Genomic DNA, 16,287 nt, shown 5'->3' with positions numbered 1-16,287 from the left:
GCAGTGGAGATGTCCTGTTTAAGGGCAATGTGTGGTGTAAATATTATGCAGAAAATTCGGAGTGTGGAAATTAGGAGAAGGTGTGGAGTTAATAAAAGTATTAGTCAGAGGGCAGAAGAGGGGTTGTTGAGGTGGTTTGGTCATTTAGAGAGAATGGATCAAAGTAGAATGACATGGAAAGCATATAAATCTATAGGGGAAGGAAGGCGGGGTAGGGGTCGTCCTCGAAAGGGTTGGAGAGAGGGGGTAAAGGAGGTTTTGTGGGTAAGGGGCTTGGACTTCCAGCAAGCGTGCATGAGCGTGTTAGATAGGAGTGAATGGAGACGAATGGTACTTGGGACCTGACGATCTGTTGGAGTGTGAGCAGGGTAATATTTAGTGAAGGGATTCAGGGAAACCGGTTATTTTCATATAGTCGGACTTGAGTCCTGGAAATGGGAAGTACAATGCCTGCACTTTAAAGGAGGGGTTTGGGATATTGGCAGTTTGGAGGGATATGTTGTGTATCTTTATATGTGTATGCTTCTAGACTGTTGTATTCTGAGCACCTCTGCAAAAACAGTGATAATGTGCGAGTGTGGTGAAAGTGTTGAATGATGATGAAAGTATTTTCTTTTTGGGGATTTTCTTTCTTTTTTGGGTCACCCTGCCTCGGTGGGAGACGGCCGACTTGTTGAAAAAAAAAAAAAAAAAAAAAAAATATATATAATCAAATTAAAAAAAAAAAAAAGCTAAAAATCTTAATTTTTTCACAACACATTTTACCAGTAATTCATAAATATCTAAAAACTAGTAGCCAAGAAGCATTTCACAATCAAAACTATGCTAAGCATAAAAACCATTCAAATCATCTAACTCAACTTACTTTTTTCCATTTTTACATATGCAGTAATCATAAATGAGAATAAGTTTGGCATAACATTAGAGATTAAAAAATAAGTATATTGCTTGTCAGACTTACATAAGGAAAATATGTATTAACCACTTTGATTTCACTACACTATATATAAGGGAATGAGAGAAGGTAAAATTGAAATAAGAGCAGAAAACAACTAAAAATGATCATCCATCATTAAAAATGACCTCTGATTTGCACAAAGAATGAGGGTTACAAAATTATGGATTTTGCACACTCGACCCTCTGGAAACTGTATACAAAAAATATACAATGAAGAATTCAAATAAAAACAAGATATTTTATGTAAGAATACTAAAATCTTTTTTAAAATGTTATACAGGTTAGGTATCCCTTATTTGAAATGTTTGGGGCTAGAAGTGTCACAGATTCCAAATATTTTTGATCTTGAAATATGATGAGATAGCGTGGGGATGGGACCCAAAGTCTAAACACAAAATCTACATGTATTTATATTTTATATACAGCTCATACACATAGCCTAAAGTAGTTTTAAGCAACATTTTCAATAACAAAAACAATATTTTTAACAATGAAAGCAGCACAGCAGCATTGGCAGAATACCTGCATCAGCTATTAAAAAAAAAAAAGACAGGCTTTCAGTCTCCACCTACAATGCTGTGTTTTGATTAAAAGGCTACTGTATTCTGTAATTTTTCTCTTATCACTTACCTATAGTTATATCTGCAGGCCTTGTTGACATTTTCAAAAATATCTTGCCAGCACAGAGCAGAGAATAAGCACATAACACATGTAATAACAGCAATGCAAACAGTTCTGGCAGTGATAACTGTTGATGAACTAACGCTACCAGAGTGTCAGAGCCCTACCAAGGGTATGAGAGGTCATGTGTCGCCAACTGTCTGGGTAAACAAAGACCTGCGCAACACCTGGAAACCTCCCCAGAGTCAACTAAAATTTTACACTTGTGGCATCACACTGGCGCTTGAAAATTATGGATTTAGGAGTTTTTTTGAATTTCAGATATGGGATACTCAACCTGTATAATGGTTTCAATTTACATGTACATAATTATGTTATCGGTATTAAACTTATTAAATTTCTCCTAACCTAACTCATTCTTCCAGACCATCTAATTTTAGATTTGCAATTTAGGTTTTTTGTAAAAACTCACAAACAAAACTAATTTAACAGTTTCTCTGGAAGTATAAAAATCTTCTAAAATTTACACAACGCACTGTACTTCAAGCAATTTGAAATACCTTTTATCTCATAGTTTTCATTCACCTAAATTTGTACGGGATTTATCATTTTCACTTTCATTACCAACAAATCGACAATCTTGCAGGAAGACTGTCTGGTCTTTACTGGATGGTGGTAGTGTTGGCTGGAAGAGATCAGATACACACCATGACTGAAAAAAACAAACAAACAAGAAATAAAATAAAATTAGAAAAATAAAAGTTCAGAATTATCAAGTATCTCACAAAAGAACATTTCAGGTAGAGAAAGTTAGAAAATCATTCACAAGAAAGTCACTTAGGATCTATGGCATTAATCAACTTAAAAATTCTATTTGATTTTTAACTAATTTAATTTAACATTACAAATAGAACAAAAATAACTTTGTACTCCAATGTGATTTCCATCCTTAAGAACAATTTCACAAACATGGATATAAGTAATAGAAAAGTGATTATATGCTTCAATGAACATGTTTACAAATATATGTAATGTAAAAAACTTATACGAGATAAGCAATGAAAATGACTGAGCATCTCTACAAGAAGGCATGGACAGACATCCATACTTTTGTGTGATTTTGGTACTTGGTGATCAGGCTTGCAGCAAAAAGACCCATGAGCTTTGCCAATAATTAGGTAGTAGCTATATCTGCCGAGACCTCATAATTAGACTACAAAACTCTCTTCATTGAAAAGTCTGCTAAGAAAATGTATCTTAATTATCAGAATATCAGTCTAGTTTACATCAATCTAATTAACAATAACCTTGCTACATAGTCTTTACAAAATAGGCTACAGCAATGGTACGTTTTGTAAAATAGGCTTGTATTCTGATAATTACGACTTTTTTATATTGCTGCCCTAGCCTAACTTGGTTGCCTAGTAGCTACTGGGTTAGGTAATACTAATATTCATATCTCTCTCACCACCTTTACATATTTTGCACTTTGTAAGATCTGGCAGAGTGCCATGCATCCCTTAAAGCCTATTTGTGTGTGCACCAATATGAGAGCCACTGTACTAGAGCATGCAGAATAATCTGCATGTAATTTACATCACATGCATAACCTATCTTATAAAGTATGACCATTCCTTCAAGAGTGAGGTATGACATTAATATGAGCAGCTTTATGCAAGGAGTGATTTTCTTGGTGAGAATTAATATTTGTCACACATGAAAGACATTATTACAGATGTATGTAAATACATTTCCATACAAAACAGAAAGAAAATTTTTATAAGGCCAACAATGCAAATATGCTTGCATGTTCTTTCTTTTATAAAGAATTTTCTTACTGCATTCAAAAATCTATGTAATGTCTTTAAAAACAAAAAGGCACAATATGTAATGTCTTATTATATATCATTTTAATATGCATGCAGAACTAATACACACTAAGAAAACAAACAATTATGAAGCAATACACACATACATATGAAATGCAAATCTATTAAAAAGCACATGACATATGGGCAAAAATAATATATTGACCCTGACCCTGAGGTGCTTTAAACAAAGTCTATCTTGGTTGGGGATGACGAGCGACTACAATTCTGCAGCTGCATGGCCTCCGCAACCTCGTGGTGATGTTTATGCTGATGCCGCCAACCGCAAAATAGATCCGACACATACACTGACTAGAAGGTTGTGTGGTGCAAAAACGAGGTGATGAATGATTTTCATGTCTCTATCAGGGTCAATGTGAGAAGCATTTCACAATAAAAATTAAAATGCTAAAATATATTACATTAATCTTCACAGAAGAAAACTAATGGAAACTAACCACACATTACAACTGCAAAAATATATTACCCCAAACTAGGAATATTTACAAAATACTGCAAAACAAAAAGAAATGTGTAGTAATCAAATGTAATGCTTACAATAAGGACTGCCACAGTTGTCCCAAGCAAAAATCCAAAGAGCACATCTGACCAATGGTGCTTGTAGTCAGAAATACGTGACAAGCAGCAGTAGAAAGTCATCATAAGACACACAAATTGAAGAAAGGGACGAACTAACTTGGGGTTTTTCAATTTAAATCGTACTTGAAGATAAATCTGCAATACAAATTCACTATCAATACAACTAAAATAGGTAAGTTTTTATTGCATTTATGGATTTAGAAAAGGCATATGATAGAGTGGATAGGGGAGCAATGTGGCAGATGTTGCAAATATATGGAATAGGTGGTAAGTTACTAAATGCTGTAAAGAGTTTTTATGAGGATAGTGAGGCTCAGGTTAGGGTGTGTAGAAGAGAGGGAGACTACTTTCCGGTAGAAGTAGGTCTTAGACAGGGATGTGTAATGTCACCATGGTTGTTTAATATATTTATAGATGGGGTCGTAAAAGAAGTAAATGCTAGGGTGTTCAGGAGAGGGGTGGGGTTAAATTATGGGGAATCAAATACAAAATGGGAATTGACACAGTTACTTTTTGCTGATGATTCTGTGCTTATGGGAGATTCTAAAGAAAAATTGCAAAGGTTAGTGGATGAGTTTGGGAGTGTGTGTAAAGGTAGAAAGTTGAAAGTGAACATAGAGAAGAGTAAGGTGATGAGGGTATCAAATGATTTAGATAAAGAAAAATTGGATATCAAATTGGGGAGAAGGAGTATGGAAGAAGTGAATGTTTTCAGATACTTGGGAGTTGACGTGTCGGCGGATGGATTTATGAAGGATGAGGTTAATCATAGAATTGATGAGGTAAAAAAGGTGAGTGGTGCGTTGAGGTATATGTGGAGTCAAAAAACGTTATCTATGGAGGCAAAGAAGGGAATGTATGAAAGTATAGTAGTACCAACACTCTTATATGGGTGTGAAGCTTGGGTTGTAAATGCTGCAGCAAGGAGATGGCTGGAGGTAGTGATGTCCTGTCTAAGGGCAATGTGTGGTGTAAATATTATGCAGAAAATTCGGAGTGTGGAAATTAGGAGGTGTCGAGTTAATAAAAGTATTAGTCAGAGGGCTGAAGAGGGGTTGTTGAGGCGGTTTGGTCATCTAGAGAGAAGGGATCAAAGTAGAATGACATGGAGAGCGTATAAATCTGTAGGGAAAAGAAGGTTTTGTGGGCGAGGGGTTTGGATTTTCAGCAAGCGTGCATGAGCGTGTTGATATGAGTGAATAGAGACGAATGGTATTTGGGATCTGATGAGCTGTTGGAGTGTGAGCAGGGTAATATCGAGTGAAGGGATTCAGGGAAACCAGTTATTTTTATATAGCCAGACTTGAGTCCTGGAAATGGGAAGTTTAATGCCTGCACTTTAAAGGGGTTTGGGATATTGACAGTTTGGAGGGATATGTTGTGTATCTTTATACATATATGCTTCTAAACTGTTGTATTCTGGGCACCTCTGCAAAAGCAGTGATAATGTGTGAGTGTGGTGAAAGTGTTGAATGATGATGAAAGTATTTTCTTTTTGGGGATTTTCTTTCTTTTTTGGGTCACCCTGCCTCGGTGGGAGACGACCGACTTGTTGAAAAAAAAAAAAAAAAATTTCATGTGGTAAAAACAAATTTTTTTTTCATACTTTGGGGTGTCCTACACGGATTAATTTGATTTCCTTTATTTCTTATGGGGAAAATTAACTTGACTAACGATAATTTTGACTAACGATGAGCTCTCAGGAACGGATTAATAGCGTTAGTCGAGGGTCCACTGTATATGCTTCTGAACTGTTGTATCTGGGTGCCTCTGCAAAAAGTGATTATGTGTGAGTGAGGTGAAAGTGTTGAATGTTGATGAAAGTATTTTCTTTCTTGGGGATCTTCTTTCTTTTTGGGTCACCCTGCCTCTCTGGGAGATGGCTGACTTATTGAAGAAAAAAAAAATGTCAATTTCCCTCTTAAGGCAAAAGACTCTTGGTATCTAGTATTTTATTTCATAATACTAATAGTATAATAATAACAATAAAGTCTGGAGGGAGGGGGTAAAGGAGATTTTATATGCAAGGGGCTTAGACATCCACCAAGTGTGTGACAGCTTGTTAGGTAGGAGTGGAAGCAAGTGGTTTTTACAACTTGACGTGCTGTTGGAGTGTGAGCAAGGTTAACATTTATGAAGGGATTCAGGGAAACTGGTTAGCCAGACTCGAGTCCTGGAAGGGAAAAGCACAGTGCCTGCACTCTAAAGGAGAGGAGACATTTGCTGTTTGGAGGATCATCTGAACTGTCGTGTCTGTGTGCCTCCTGTAAGACAGTGATAGTGTGAATGATGTGAAATAGCATTTCTTTTTTGGGTCACCCTACCTTGGTAGGGATGGCCAATGTGCGTTAAAAAATAATACATGCGGGACTTACTTCACAGTGCTTCACTTTATGTCATTTTGCTAATGCAATGGTTTTCAATAATATCCTTTCTTCAGACTTCCTATAATAAACATATTCACCACTCACTATAAGCTAAGGATGAAAATATTTTAAGGTAAATAATGTGTGTACTGTATATGTAATTTTTTTTTAGGCCTAGCTCTATTGTTCACTTAATACTTGATAGTGGTAACATGATATCAGGCTTTTATATGCATTTGAAAGGAAAAAAAGAAAAGAACAAAAGAAAGAAAGAAAGAAAGAAAGAACAAAAGAAAGAAAGAAAGAAAGAAAGAAAGAAAGAAAGAAAGAAAGAAAGAAAGAAGGAAGGCTGTTTCACTTTACAGCAATTTTTGCTTTACAGCAGTAGCCTGGAATCTAACCTACTGTATCTGGAGTTTACCTGGAGAGAGTTCCAGGGGTCAGTGCCCCTGCAGCCCAGTCTGTGACCAGGCCTCATGGTGGATCAGAGCCTGATCAACCAGGCTGTTACTGCTGGCTGCACAAGCAGGGCCTTCCTATAAATATATATACACTGTAGCAAATTTAGTAATAATTACTAAATACTATATGATTGCACTTACTACTAAGTAAATCATGGTATATGCAGAAAAAGAGGCATGTCCAGATGGGAAGGACAGCCTGGCTTCCTTCATTCTATGATCATCATCTGGTGTAGTACAGGGTATGGGGTCAATATAATCCTCAGTGCAATTGATCTGAAATACAACACATTTTAATTCCAGCAATTCATGAAACATGTTTCAGCAAATTTCTTAATTGGAAATTAAAATTATGAAAGTAATCAATCCAATTCATTATACTACAGTGTACATTAAGTCACAAACACATCAGAAAAAATACCTTCGACCAGTCAGGTTTGCATATGCTGACAAAGTGTGGCCTCAAACGTCCAATGGAGTACTTTGCAATATCTGTAGAAAGCTGTGAGCAGGCACATCCAAACAGGAAAGTTCCAACTGTAGTGTATGATGCCCAAAACCACGAGCTAGTTTTGCGGCTACATGATAAAAGTGGCTTGCCTACTGCTTCACTGCGAATCCGCCACAACTCCAAGAGGCACATCTGTACCAGTTTAAAGTTAAAATGAGAACATTTACATTAAATCTGAACAGGTTAAATATTCTCTACAAGTCGATATTTAACGACAACAAAAATTTATCACATTTTTTGCAAGATCAATACCCACTTATGGTAATAATTGTGTATACTGTAACTTCATGCATCTCAATGTCAGTACAGCATTTAACTGGGTTCTGAACATAAAAAAAAAAACTATATATTACTTGCAACAAACAATAACCTCAAAATAACTACTGAGACCGATACAATTTTCATATTACAGTGGTTGCTTGATTATTCAACCCTTAATTATCCAGCATAGCAATAAACCACACATTTTATGGTCCAAATAATGACCCCTCTATCACCTACCACCTGCCTAGGAAGTAGATGATTGGATGGTGACAAAATTATCTGGATATGAAATAATGTAGCTTTTTTTTTTTTTAAATTACAGTAATCTTTTTCTTACAGGCTAGCATGCATTCCAGAGAAATTTACCGAAAATTGCATTTTACAGTAAATGAATACTTTTTCCCATAGACACTTACTGTTAACCCTTTCAGGGTCCAAGGCCCAAATCTGGAGTCACGCACCAGTGTCCAAGAATTTTAAAAAAAAAAATTTGTTATTTTTTCTTATGAAATCGTAGAGAATCTTTTTGTGAAGGTAATAAAACAAAAAGTACGAAATTTGGTGGAAAATTGACGAAATTATGCTCTCGCGAATTTTGATGTGTCAGCGATATTTACGAATCGGCTATTTTGCCGACTTTGACTCCCATTTTAGGCCAATTACATTATTCCAATCAACCAAATTCTTAGCTATTTCACTAGTATTACTTCTATTCTATCGACTGAGCACAAGAAATCGCCAAGTCAACTGTTTCAACTACAAAATAAAGTGATCGGAAATTGTTAATTTGGCCAATTTAACACAAAGTTCAAAATATTCCAATTTCAAAATAGGGTCCAGAATGAACAATGTAGGCATTCCTGGCACTAAACTAACATTTCCTCTGTTCATTAGTTATGTTTTGAGGCTTTACAAATAAATTCCATTTTGATTTTTTATTCACATAATGAATTTTTATTCACACCAAAAAATAGAAGATTTACTGTTATGCAATACTGTAATAATTGTATAAATATCATCACCATATTTGTGAATGTATATTAGACCCACCAGCTGACGTGTATTAGACGTGTGAGGTCGTTTGTTTACTCTTGAATATCGGCAAAAATTTAACATTTCCGCTACTTTGAGCTCAGTTTCAAGCCATTTCCAATGCTAAAACCAATCAAAATCATCTCTATTTCTGTAATATGTCTTCCATTCTATCAAATGAGACCAAGAAATCGCAAATACAACTATAAAAAACATACGAAAAAACACTGCAAAGTTGCTGTTTTAATCGAAAAATCATTTCATTTTTTTTCTCTCATTATACACAGTGTGCTGCAGGATCTGTTTTATGTGGTGCACACATACCACATAGATGTATTCTCTCATATCTAGGCCCAAATGTACCACTCACAGTTTATCAGAGTGAGCTGAGCTCATGGCGTAGATCTACGGTTTGGACCCTGAACGTAAAGCCGTAGATCTACGGGACGGACCCTGAAAGGGTTAAGCTCGGAAAGGCATTTTGGGAAAAAAAAAATTCAATATTTTTTCTATTAAAACCAAATCTTGATGGAAGTGTCAGATACACCAACATACTGTAAGCATGGAATTAACAAAAAGAAGTAAATAGCACAAAATACTGTAAAGAAATTAATACTGTAGTGTACTGAATGTTTTTTCTGTTGGGTTTTACCAAAATTGCTGTAAATGTACCCTTAACAATATTCTTTTTTATAAATTGGCGAGGAATTGTGAATATGTTTAACACTGTACAGTAATGCATTGGCAAGTTGGATTTTTACGAGTCAGATTGCACTAGATTTTAACAAAATTTGTATAGCCCTCTAAAAATTCTGCTTATGGTATCCCAATTATTTTTCCACCCCATCCCTTCAGGTTGGATATTCAAGCGACAACTGTATTTATAATTTTACTGAAGGTGCTGCTAATGCAGCCTTGATGTTCTGGTATTAAGCAGAACAAACTGTGATCATATCAATACATTTAATTGCAATTTCTTTAAACATGCTTTGAAGTAATTAACTCAGACACATGTTTTTAACACATACATTTCCGTTGTGCAAGTCTATCTCTATTGTGTGCATGAGTGTTTATTGCTAGACATTATTACATGTGCAAGTGAGTGCATTTGTGAATAGAAGGGAGTGAGCACAAGAGTATATAACAGCATGTTAACGTGTTGTCTTTCTAAATATATAAATGTATTCCATGTACAGTACTGCAAGTCAATACTGCAATGATGTTGCAGTGTGCTATATGTCATGGACATAATGGAAGACCAGCACCATAATGAGTTTCCCCCCAATACTTAAATCACAGTGTGGTACAGCAATCTTAAATACAATACTTAAATTTTATATACAATTACTTCAATGTTATAAGGGTACAATAAATACACTTTGAACAGAAGCATAAATTGTGTTAAATGTACACATGTATGAGTATACAACATACAGAAACACAAACCCATGCACTTTCAAATATATGTTAAAAGATAGCATACATATAGCATAATGCAGTAACATGCTAACACAAACCAAGCTACGTAACCAGCAGTTTTATTGCCTTACAATGGCAGCTTCTCCAGCTTCACAAACATCAGGGTGCAACTTGCTCATCACTAGTTAGTAGTCGGATACAACCAAAGCCTGTATGGACAAACTATCCATCTGTGCTACATTAATCAAAACACTGCAAGGAGACGAGAATCTACTTAAACGACAATGTTTTGCTATATAAAAGCAAAACTTTGCGTTAAGAAAGTTCTCTACCCTACATGTATTTAATTAACATATTCATCTGCACTTTGTGCTACTGAACCTGGTCATTAAGATACCACAAACTGTTTTCATACAAACTGCCATTTCCCACTGAAATGTAGCTAAAAAATATAGCTACCAGCAGCACAGTCTATATAAAAAGCACAAAGATATCATGTGATCTCATTATATACTGTATGAGTAATTCTACATCCACTATTATCAAGGACTACAATCACTAAGGTAATTTACATCATACAAGATAAGTAGTGTTCAGATTCTCTTTCTTACATAATGTACTGTGTATGTTACACACCTTTTACAACTTGTATCAGGATGAGTAAGAAAAAATTTTCCTTCCTGAACACAGTAATTCTCAAAGCACTGAGTATGAGACTGAAATGCAATGTTAAAAAAAAAAAAAGTTTTATCAAACTTCTGCACTTTGGGCTGTGAATCTACTTGGCAAAAAAAAAAGAAAAAAAAAATCTTGCCATCTAGCTGCCTTTATCCGTGAAAAGTCCAATCTTATCATCTACCTCATTTACCATTATCTTCTTATCTACAAACCATAAATCTTTCTATATATTCTCTCCTCTCTTACACCCACAACTTACAATGTACAACACACCTAAGCTACACAAGATCCGCTTTTCTAAAATCTCCTTGATTTTTTTTGCCCAACTGATCAGAGATTGGGCTGTATTTACCACATGGAGGATCGAGCCTCCAACACTCCATGTACTGAATGATCTACACAGGTTTAGCGCTTTGTGAGATACAATAATATTTTCCATCTCCGTACACCTCATCTGTACCTAGTATAATTGAGCTCCCTTCCAGACTCCCATCTGTTCATAAATGAATGCTGTAATAGTAGAAAAATCAAAGATGAGAATTAAACACATATTTATAAGGTATACTATAGTAAGAATCTGATGTGTGTTTTGGATAAGATTGTAGTACAGTAACTATAACAAAAACTAATTGAGAAAGTACAGTTTAATGAAAATCATCTGAGGATTTGGCCCCATGGCAAGGCAGCGCTTTATTACATTTGTGGTATCTGAGCCAGGATTGGTGAGTTAGTCCTGTGCCCGAGAGTGCTGCGGTGCTCATTACATAAACAACAACAACAATCAAGCCTCGTTAAATCTGGTTCATGTTTAATGACAAAGGAATGCATTTCTAAAGTTCTCATAAAAAAATGATAGTTTTAAAAAATTTATTTTGATATGTAACACTACTTTCCTTCTCAAATTGTGAACACTAGGTGATGCTAACGAGGTTTGAATGTCTCAGCAAGAAGGAACACAATAGGACAAGAAGGAAAATGAAGATAAACAGGGAAAGAGGATTATAAAGGATTATTTGATATCATATAAATATGGTTCTTCTATTCACTTATTTATAACTTCCTGAATTAGAAAAAATAGCACACATACAAAATATATGTACATCCTCATTCATTCAACTGCTGTCTTTCCGGAAGTGAACTGACATTACAGTTCAGATCACAAAAAGGGTGGGGCATGAACCCATGGCAAGCGAGTCATAAAACTCTCAGGCCAGTGTGCTATCCATTATGGCCTGGGAGTTTTAGGACTAGTTTGTTGTGGGTTCAAGTCCCACCCATTCTGTGATTCATTTTAAATTGTGTCAATACAATTCTACGAATCTCAATTCAGATTACCCTCCAACTGCAACATTCCCACCCCTCCTTCAGAGTGCAGGCACTGCCCTACCCACCTCCAGGACTCTGGCTAACTGGTCTCCTTGAATCTCCCCAATAGCACCCACTTGTCTCCACTCACTCTGGTCATACAAACCTGCTGGGTGCTTCAAACCACCTTTCCCTCTCTACAACCCTTCCTGGGATGACAACTACCTCTCTTTCTTTTATGAACCCTTTTGGTTATCCTATTCTGCTCCATCATCTCTTAATGCTCAAACTACTTCAACAACCCTTCTTCACCTCTCTGAATTACACCTTTCATAACTCTGTTGTCATCTAATTTCTACACTCTGAATATGCTGCATAATATTCACATCACACACTCCTCTCAAACATGATTCCTTCACTGCCACTGACCTCCTCCTTGTTGAAATGTTTAAAGCCAATGCCTCACACCCATATAAGTGTAGGTACTGCTATACCCTAGTTCATTCCCCTTTTTGCCTCCATGGATACTTTTTTCTTTCTACAGATGCCTTAACACACCACCTACATTTTTTTTTAAATAATGAATCAGTTCCCAAGTACTACAGGGCAAAATTAATAAAACCACAATGATCTGTTATCCTATTTATGAACAGTATGTGCCCGCATACTGCACATGTCAAAGACATACAAATTTTCAAAATATGAACAGTGTCGGGAATTAGGAAGGTGGGCAGGGCCAAGAGGGAACCAACCAACTTACCGATATAGCAGGCAGAAACATGCCCACCACATAGAGCACACCAGTGCTCACTGTGGAGTCCTTATAAGGGTAACGCAGGCTTTCGTCGTCGCAGTTAAACCCACGCTCATATGGCTTGCCCAACAGAAAGAACAGAAGGATAGGGATGGCCACTGGAAAACAAGAGGGACAGAAGGGACAAAAAATGAGTGAGGCAGCGCAACAATCGCTAGCTCCGCAGCATGCATGGCATCCTTCCTGGTCGCCTACTATAAAGTGTGGGGGCCCAAAGCTGTACATAGGGATCACTTCATATTAGTTTTTACCTTATACCTCCCTCTCCTTTGTTTATACTAGCAAACCCAGTTAGTCCTACTGCTGTATTTCATAAGTTGTAGAGTGAAAAGTGATCCTCTATTTCCCAGAATGGCAGAAACAACAGGGCACAAAATAAACTGGCTCTTATTTTAAAAGCAGCAACAATGGGTATCCTTACTTATCCTACAGTAATCATTACTTGAAAAACACAATATGCCACAATGAAGGTTACATGTACACTTAAAAAATTAAACTCCTTAAAGCACGTTTTAATACATCTACAAAATCTTTTATTTAAAAAATAAAGATTATTCAAAATTACAACACAGCAGAGGATTACACTCCAGGGTCATTATTAACAATTAATGGGATGTAAATTGGTGTCACAAATCAAGCATCTACCTGTGCACATCATGGAAGCTGTCATAAACTGTGGTAACAGTGGAATGGAAGGGAAAGGAATGGGGAAGACAGGCCAACTGAAACTTTAACAATCTTGAGAGCAACATAAAAAAAAAAAAAAAAAAAAGGAAGAAAGCACACTGCTCTGAAGGCAGCACATTTCTTATCACAGTTTTAAAATCCCTGCTTTTAAAAATTGGAATCACAAAGCTTAAAAAAAAAAAAACGAACTCCTAAATGAACACTGGCACAGGCACAGGCATGTGCAACCATATTTTGTTCTCTCTATTGATACTCCCTATATCTGGTAAAGCTGGGAAGACATACTCTAAAAATATTGCAGAGGAAGCATAAGGGATTAATTATTATAGTTATAACTCATACCAAATCCAGGTATTATGATTAGTAGCATACCAAAGATATTATGTAAGTAACTGACATGCTTATTAGTATGGCAATTTAATGAGCATACAAATCTAGACAAGAATAAATGAGAGTAGAGTAAGTGGCTACAGGGTAAAACAAGGAAAACTCCCAGGAAAAATGCTATTACCTGAGAATAAATCGAGATCTGGCCATACACTTGCTAACGACTTGCTGTACTTTAGATCTCTGACTCATCAAATCTGGGCAGAAGCCTAGCCTTAATTTCAATGAGTCACTTTACAGCTTTCACCATAACATGGCAGCATAATATTCCAAATTACCAGATAAGCTTTCCTGCCTATATAACACCCTACTGTAATGGTGTACATTAAAAAACATGAGGAAAAACTATTTCGTAAAACATAATCAAAACCTGGTGCCAAGCAAAGGTAATTATATCTACAAAGTATATTATGATAAGTTAATTAGCCAAGGAAAACCAACAAAATAATATTGAGAGGGAGTCAAACAATATTATAAGTAGGTATAGATTCAAATAACTATGTATTTAATGCAAAAAAGAATGAAGTACCCTTTGATAATGATCACCATATTTTTTTGGCATACAACATGTGCTCCCCCCCCCCCAAGAAAAGTCTTGGAAAATCACCCTGCATCTTATATGCTCAAGGTCAGGGGTCAAAAGTAGGCTTTGGGTTACTGGCAAGTGGTGCTTTATAAAAGGACATGCAGTTCATTATAGTAATACAGTTGTAATACTTGTAATACCCTCATGCCTTATATGCCGGAAAATATGGTACTTTTGTCTTAACAGAAAGTCAATAATGAATGCTTATACTTTTGCCTTCCTTCATTACAGCAAATGATGCCATATGTATGGCCGTAGACAGACATACCCAGAGGCAGCAAATTAATCTTTTGAGATACAGTACATGTTAAAATAACAGAGCAAGAAGCACCATGTGATGTAGTAATGTTAAAGAAAAACTATCATGACATGAGAGACAAATTCATGAATATCCCAAGTAACAAACTTACACACATATGAATGAGTCACTCAAGAACCAATTAAATTTTTATAATTGCTGATCTACAGTTATGAACATGTGTGAAACAATGCCATCCATTGTACTATTGTTTTAACACAGTGTATACCTTTATCAATGTGAAAATGCCATTACAATGAAGGGTTATATCTGCGTGTCTTTTTATTCAATTGATTCACTCTCTCTTCTGTCAACTACAGCCTCTCCTTACTTAACGACGGAGTTCTGTTCCTAAGATCACATTGGTAAACGAATTCATAACTAGGTGAGGAGCATACAATAATGGTAGTGGTTTGTGTCATCCACTTTTGATATTGTTTTAATGTCACCTCTGCACCATTTATGACATTTCTGGTGTATTTTTAAATGTTTATAAAGTACTGTACATTGTAATTAACAGAACAGAGGAAGTCAGCTCTAATATACATTATTTAGGCATGCATACTTGTCAAAGTGCCCGTCCTAAGTCCAAGTCGTCGGTAAACGAGGACGGCTCTAAGTGAGGAGAGGCTGTATTGTTGCCTGAAGGAAGATATTTTCTCTTACAAACAACTCCTTTTTAACTTAGAAACACCTGAAACAACTTGCACTTGAATTTCTTCCACTTCCTGCAGCTTTTAGCTCTACTGTATTACAAAATTACTAAGGCATGTTGATGCTCAGCCTCCACACTACTGGCTTGCTAATGCTCCTCTTTCACCAAGGTGTGTCATTAAAGGACACTGCTGATATAAATTTTTAAATAATTTAAAAATAATAATCATAAAAATTGCTATTGTAACAATTTTCAAAAGAACATATAGTAGAACAATTAAATTTTATTTTAATATGTACTGTACATTCTAACAAAAATAGTGAAAGGAACAATACTATATTATATAATATGATAATATTGCCTGTTTTACTTATTAAACTAACAAGTACTGCACAATAATTCCCCCACTTAACTGTTTTAGTTAGTTTGCTAACTGAAGGAGGATATAGTATTAAGGACAATTTAATACGACACCTTCTCCATGGGCAACGGAGAAGAGTCCTTCCTTTGTAAGCCGTGCGTGTCGTAAGAGGTGACCAAAATGTCGGGAGGTAGGGGCTAGTAACCCTTTCTCCTGTATAAATTACTAAATGTAAAAAGAAAAATGAAAATCGCTCTTTTTTTTTTTTTAGGTCACTCTGCCTTGGCAGGATACGGCCGGTACATTGAAAAAAAAAGTATGACACCTCTAGTACCCAGTTTGAGAGACTTCATAGCATTTTGTGCCAAATGGAGTAAAAGAGAGACCATGTTATTCTCACAGTAAAAGGATCACAT

General features: G+C 35.9%; 1 protein-coding gene across 5 annotated transcripts in view; it reads right to left on the bottom strand.

Moving 5' to 3' along the window:
• Positions 1 to 348: 348 nt before the first annotated feature.
• The window catches only part of LOC128692921 (phospholipid phosphatase 3), a 38,962-nt gene continuing 23,023 nt past the window's right edge, over positions 349 to 16,287 (bottom strand). Inside the window, exons 2-7 of one of the 5 annotated variants that reach the window (XM_053782254.2) lie at positions 12,844 to 12,995; positions 7,296 to 7,517; positions 7,016 to 7,150; positions 4,006 to 4,182; positions 3,620 to 3,759; positions 2,153 to 2,291 (exon numbers count right to left, since the gene is read on the bottom strand). In XM_053782254.2, coding sequence (XP_053638229.1) covers positions 3,631 to 3,759; positions 4,006 to 4,182; positions 7,016 to 7,150; positions 7,296 to 7,517; positions 12,844 to 12,995 — 815 coding nt within the window. In that variant the 3' untranslated portion in view covers positions 2,153 to 2,291; positions 3,620 to 3,630. Of the gene's footprint in view, positions 2,292 to 3,619; positions 3,760 to 4,005; positions 4,183 to 7,015; positions 7,151 to 7,295; positions 7,518 to 12,843; positions 12,996 to 16,287 lie in introns of all 5 variants that reach the window. The other 4 variants (XM_053782253.2, XM_053782252.2, XM_053782255.2 and 1 more) reach the window with 4 other exon arrangements.

The sequence above is a fragment of the Cherax quadricarinatus genome, unplaced genomic scaffold (genome assembly GCF_038502225.1).
Source record: "Cherax quadricarinatus isolate ZL_2023a unplaced genomic scaffold, ASM3850222v1 Contig26, whole genome shotgun sequence".
NCBI classification, from domain to species: Eukaryota; Metazoa; Arthropoda; class Malacostraca; order Decapoda; family Parastacidae; genus Cherax; species Cherax quadricarinatus.
The sequence above is the reverse complement of the archived record's forward strand: the minus strand, read 5'-3'. Positions and strand labels throughout refer to the sequence as shown.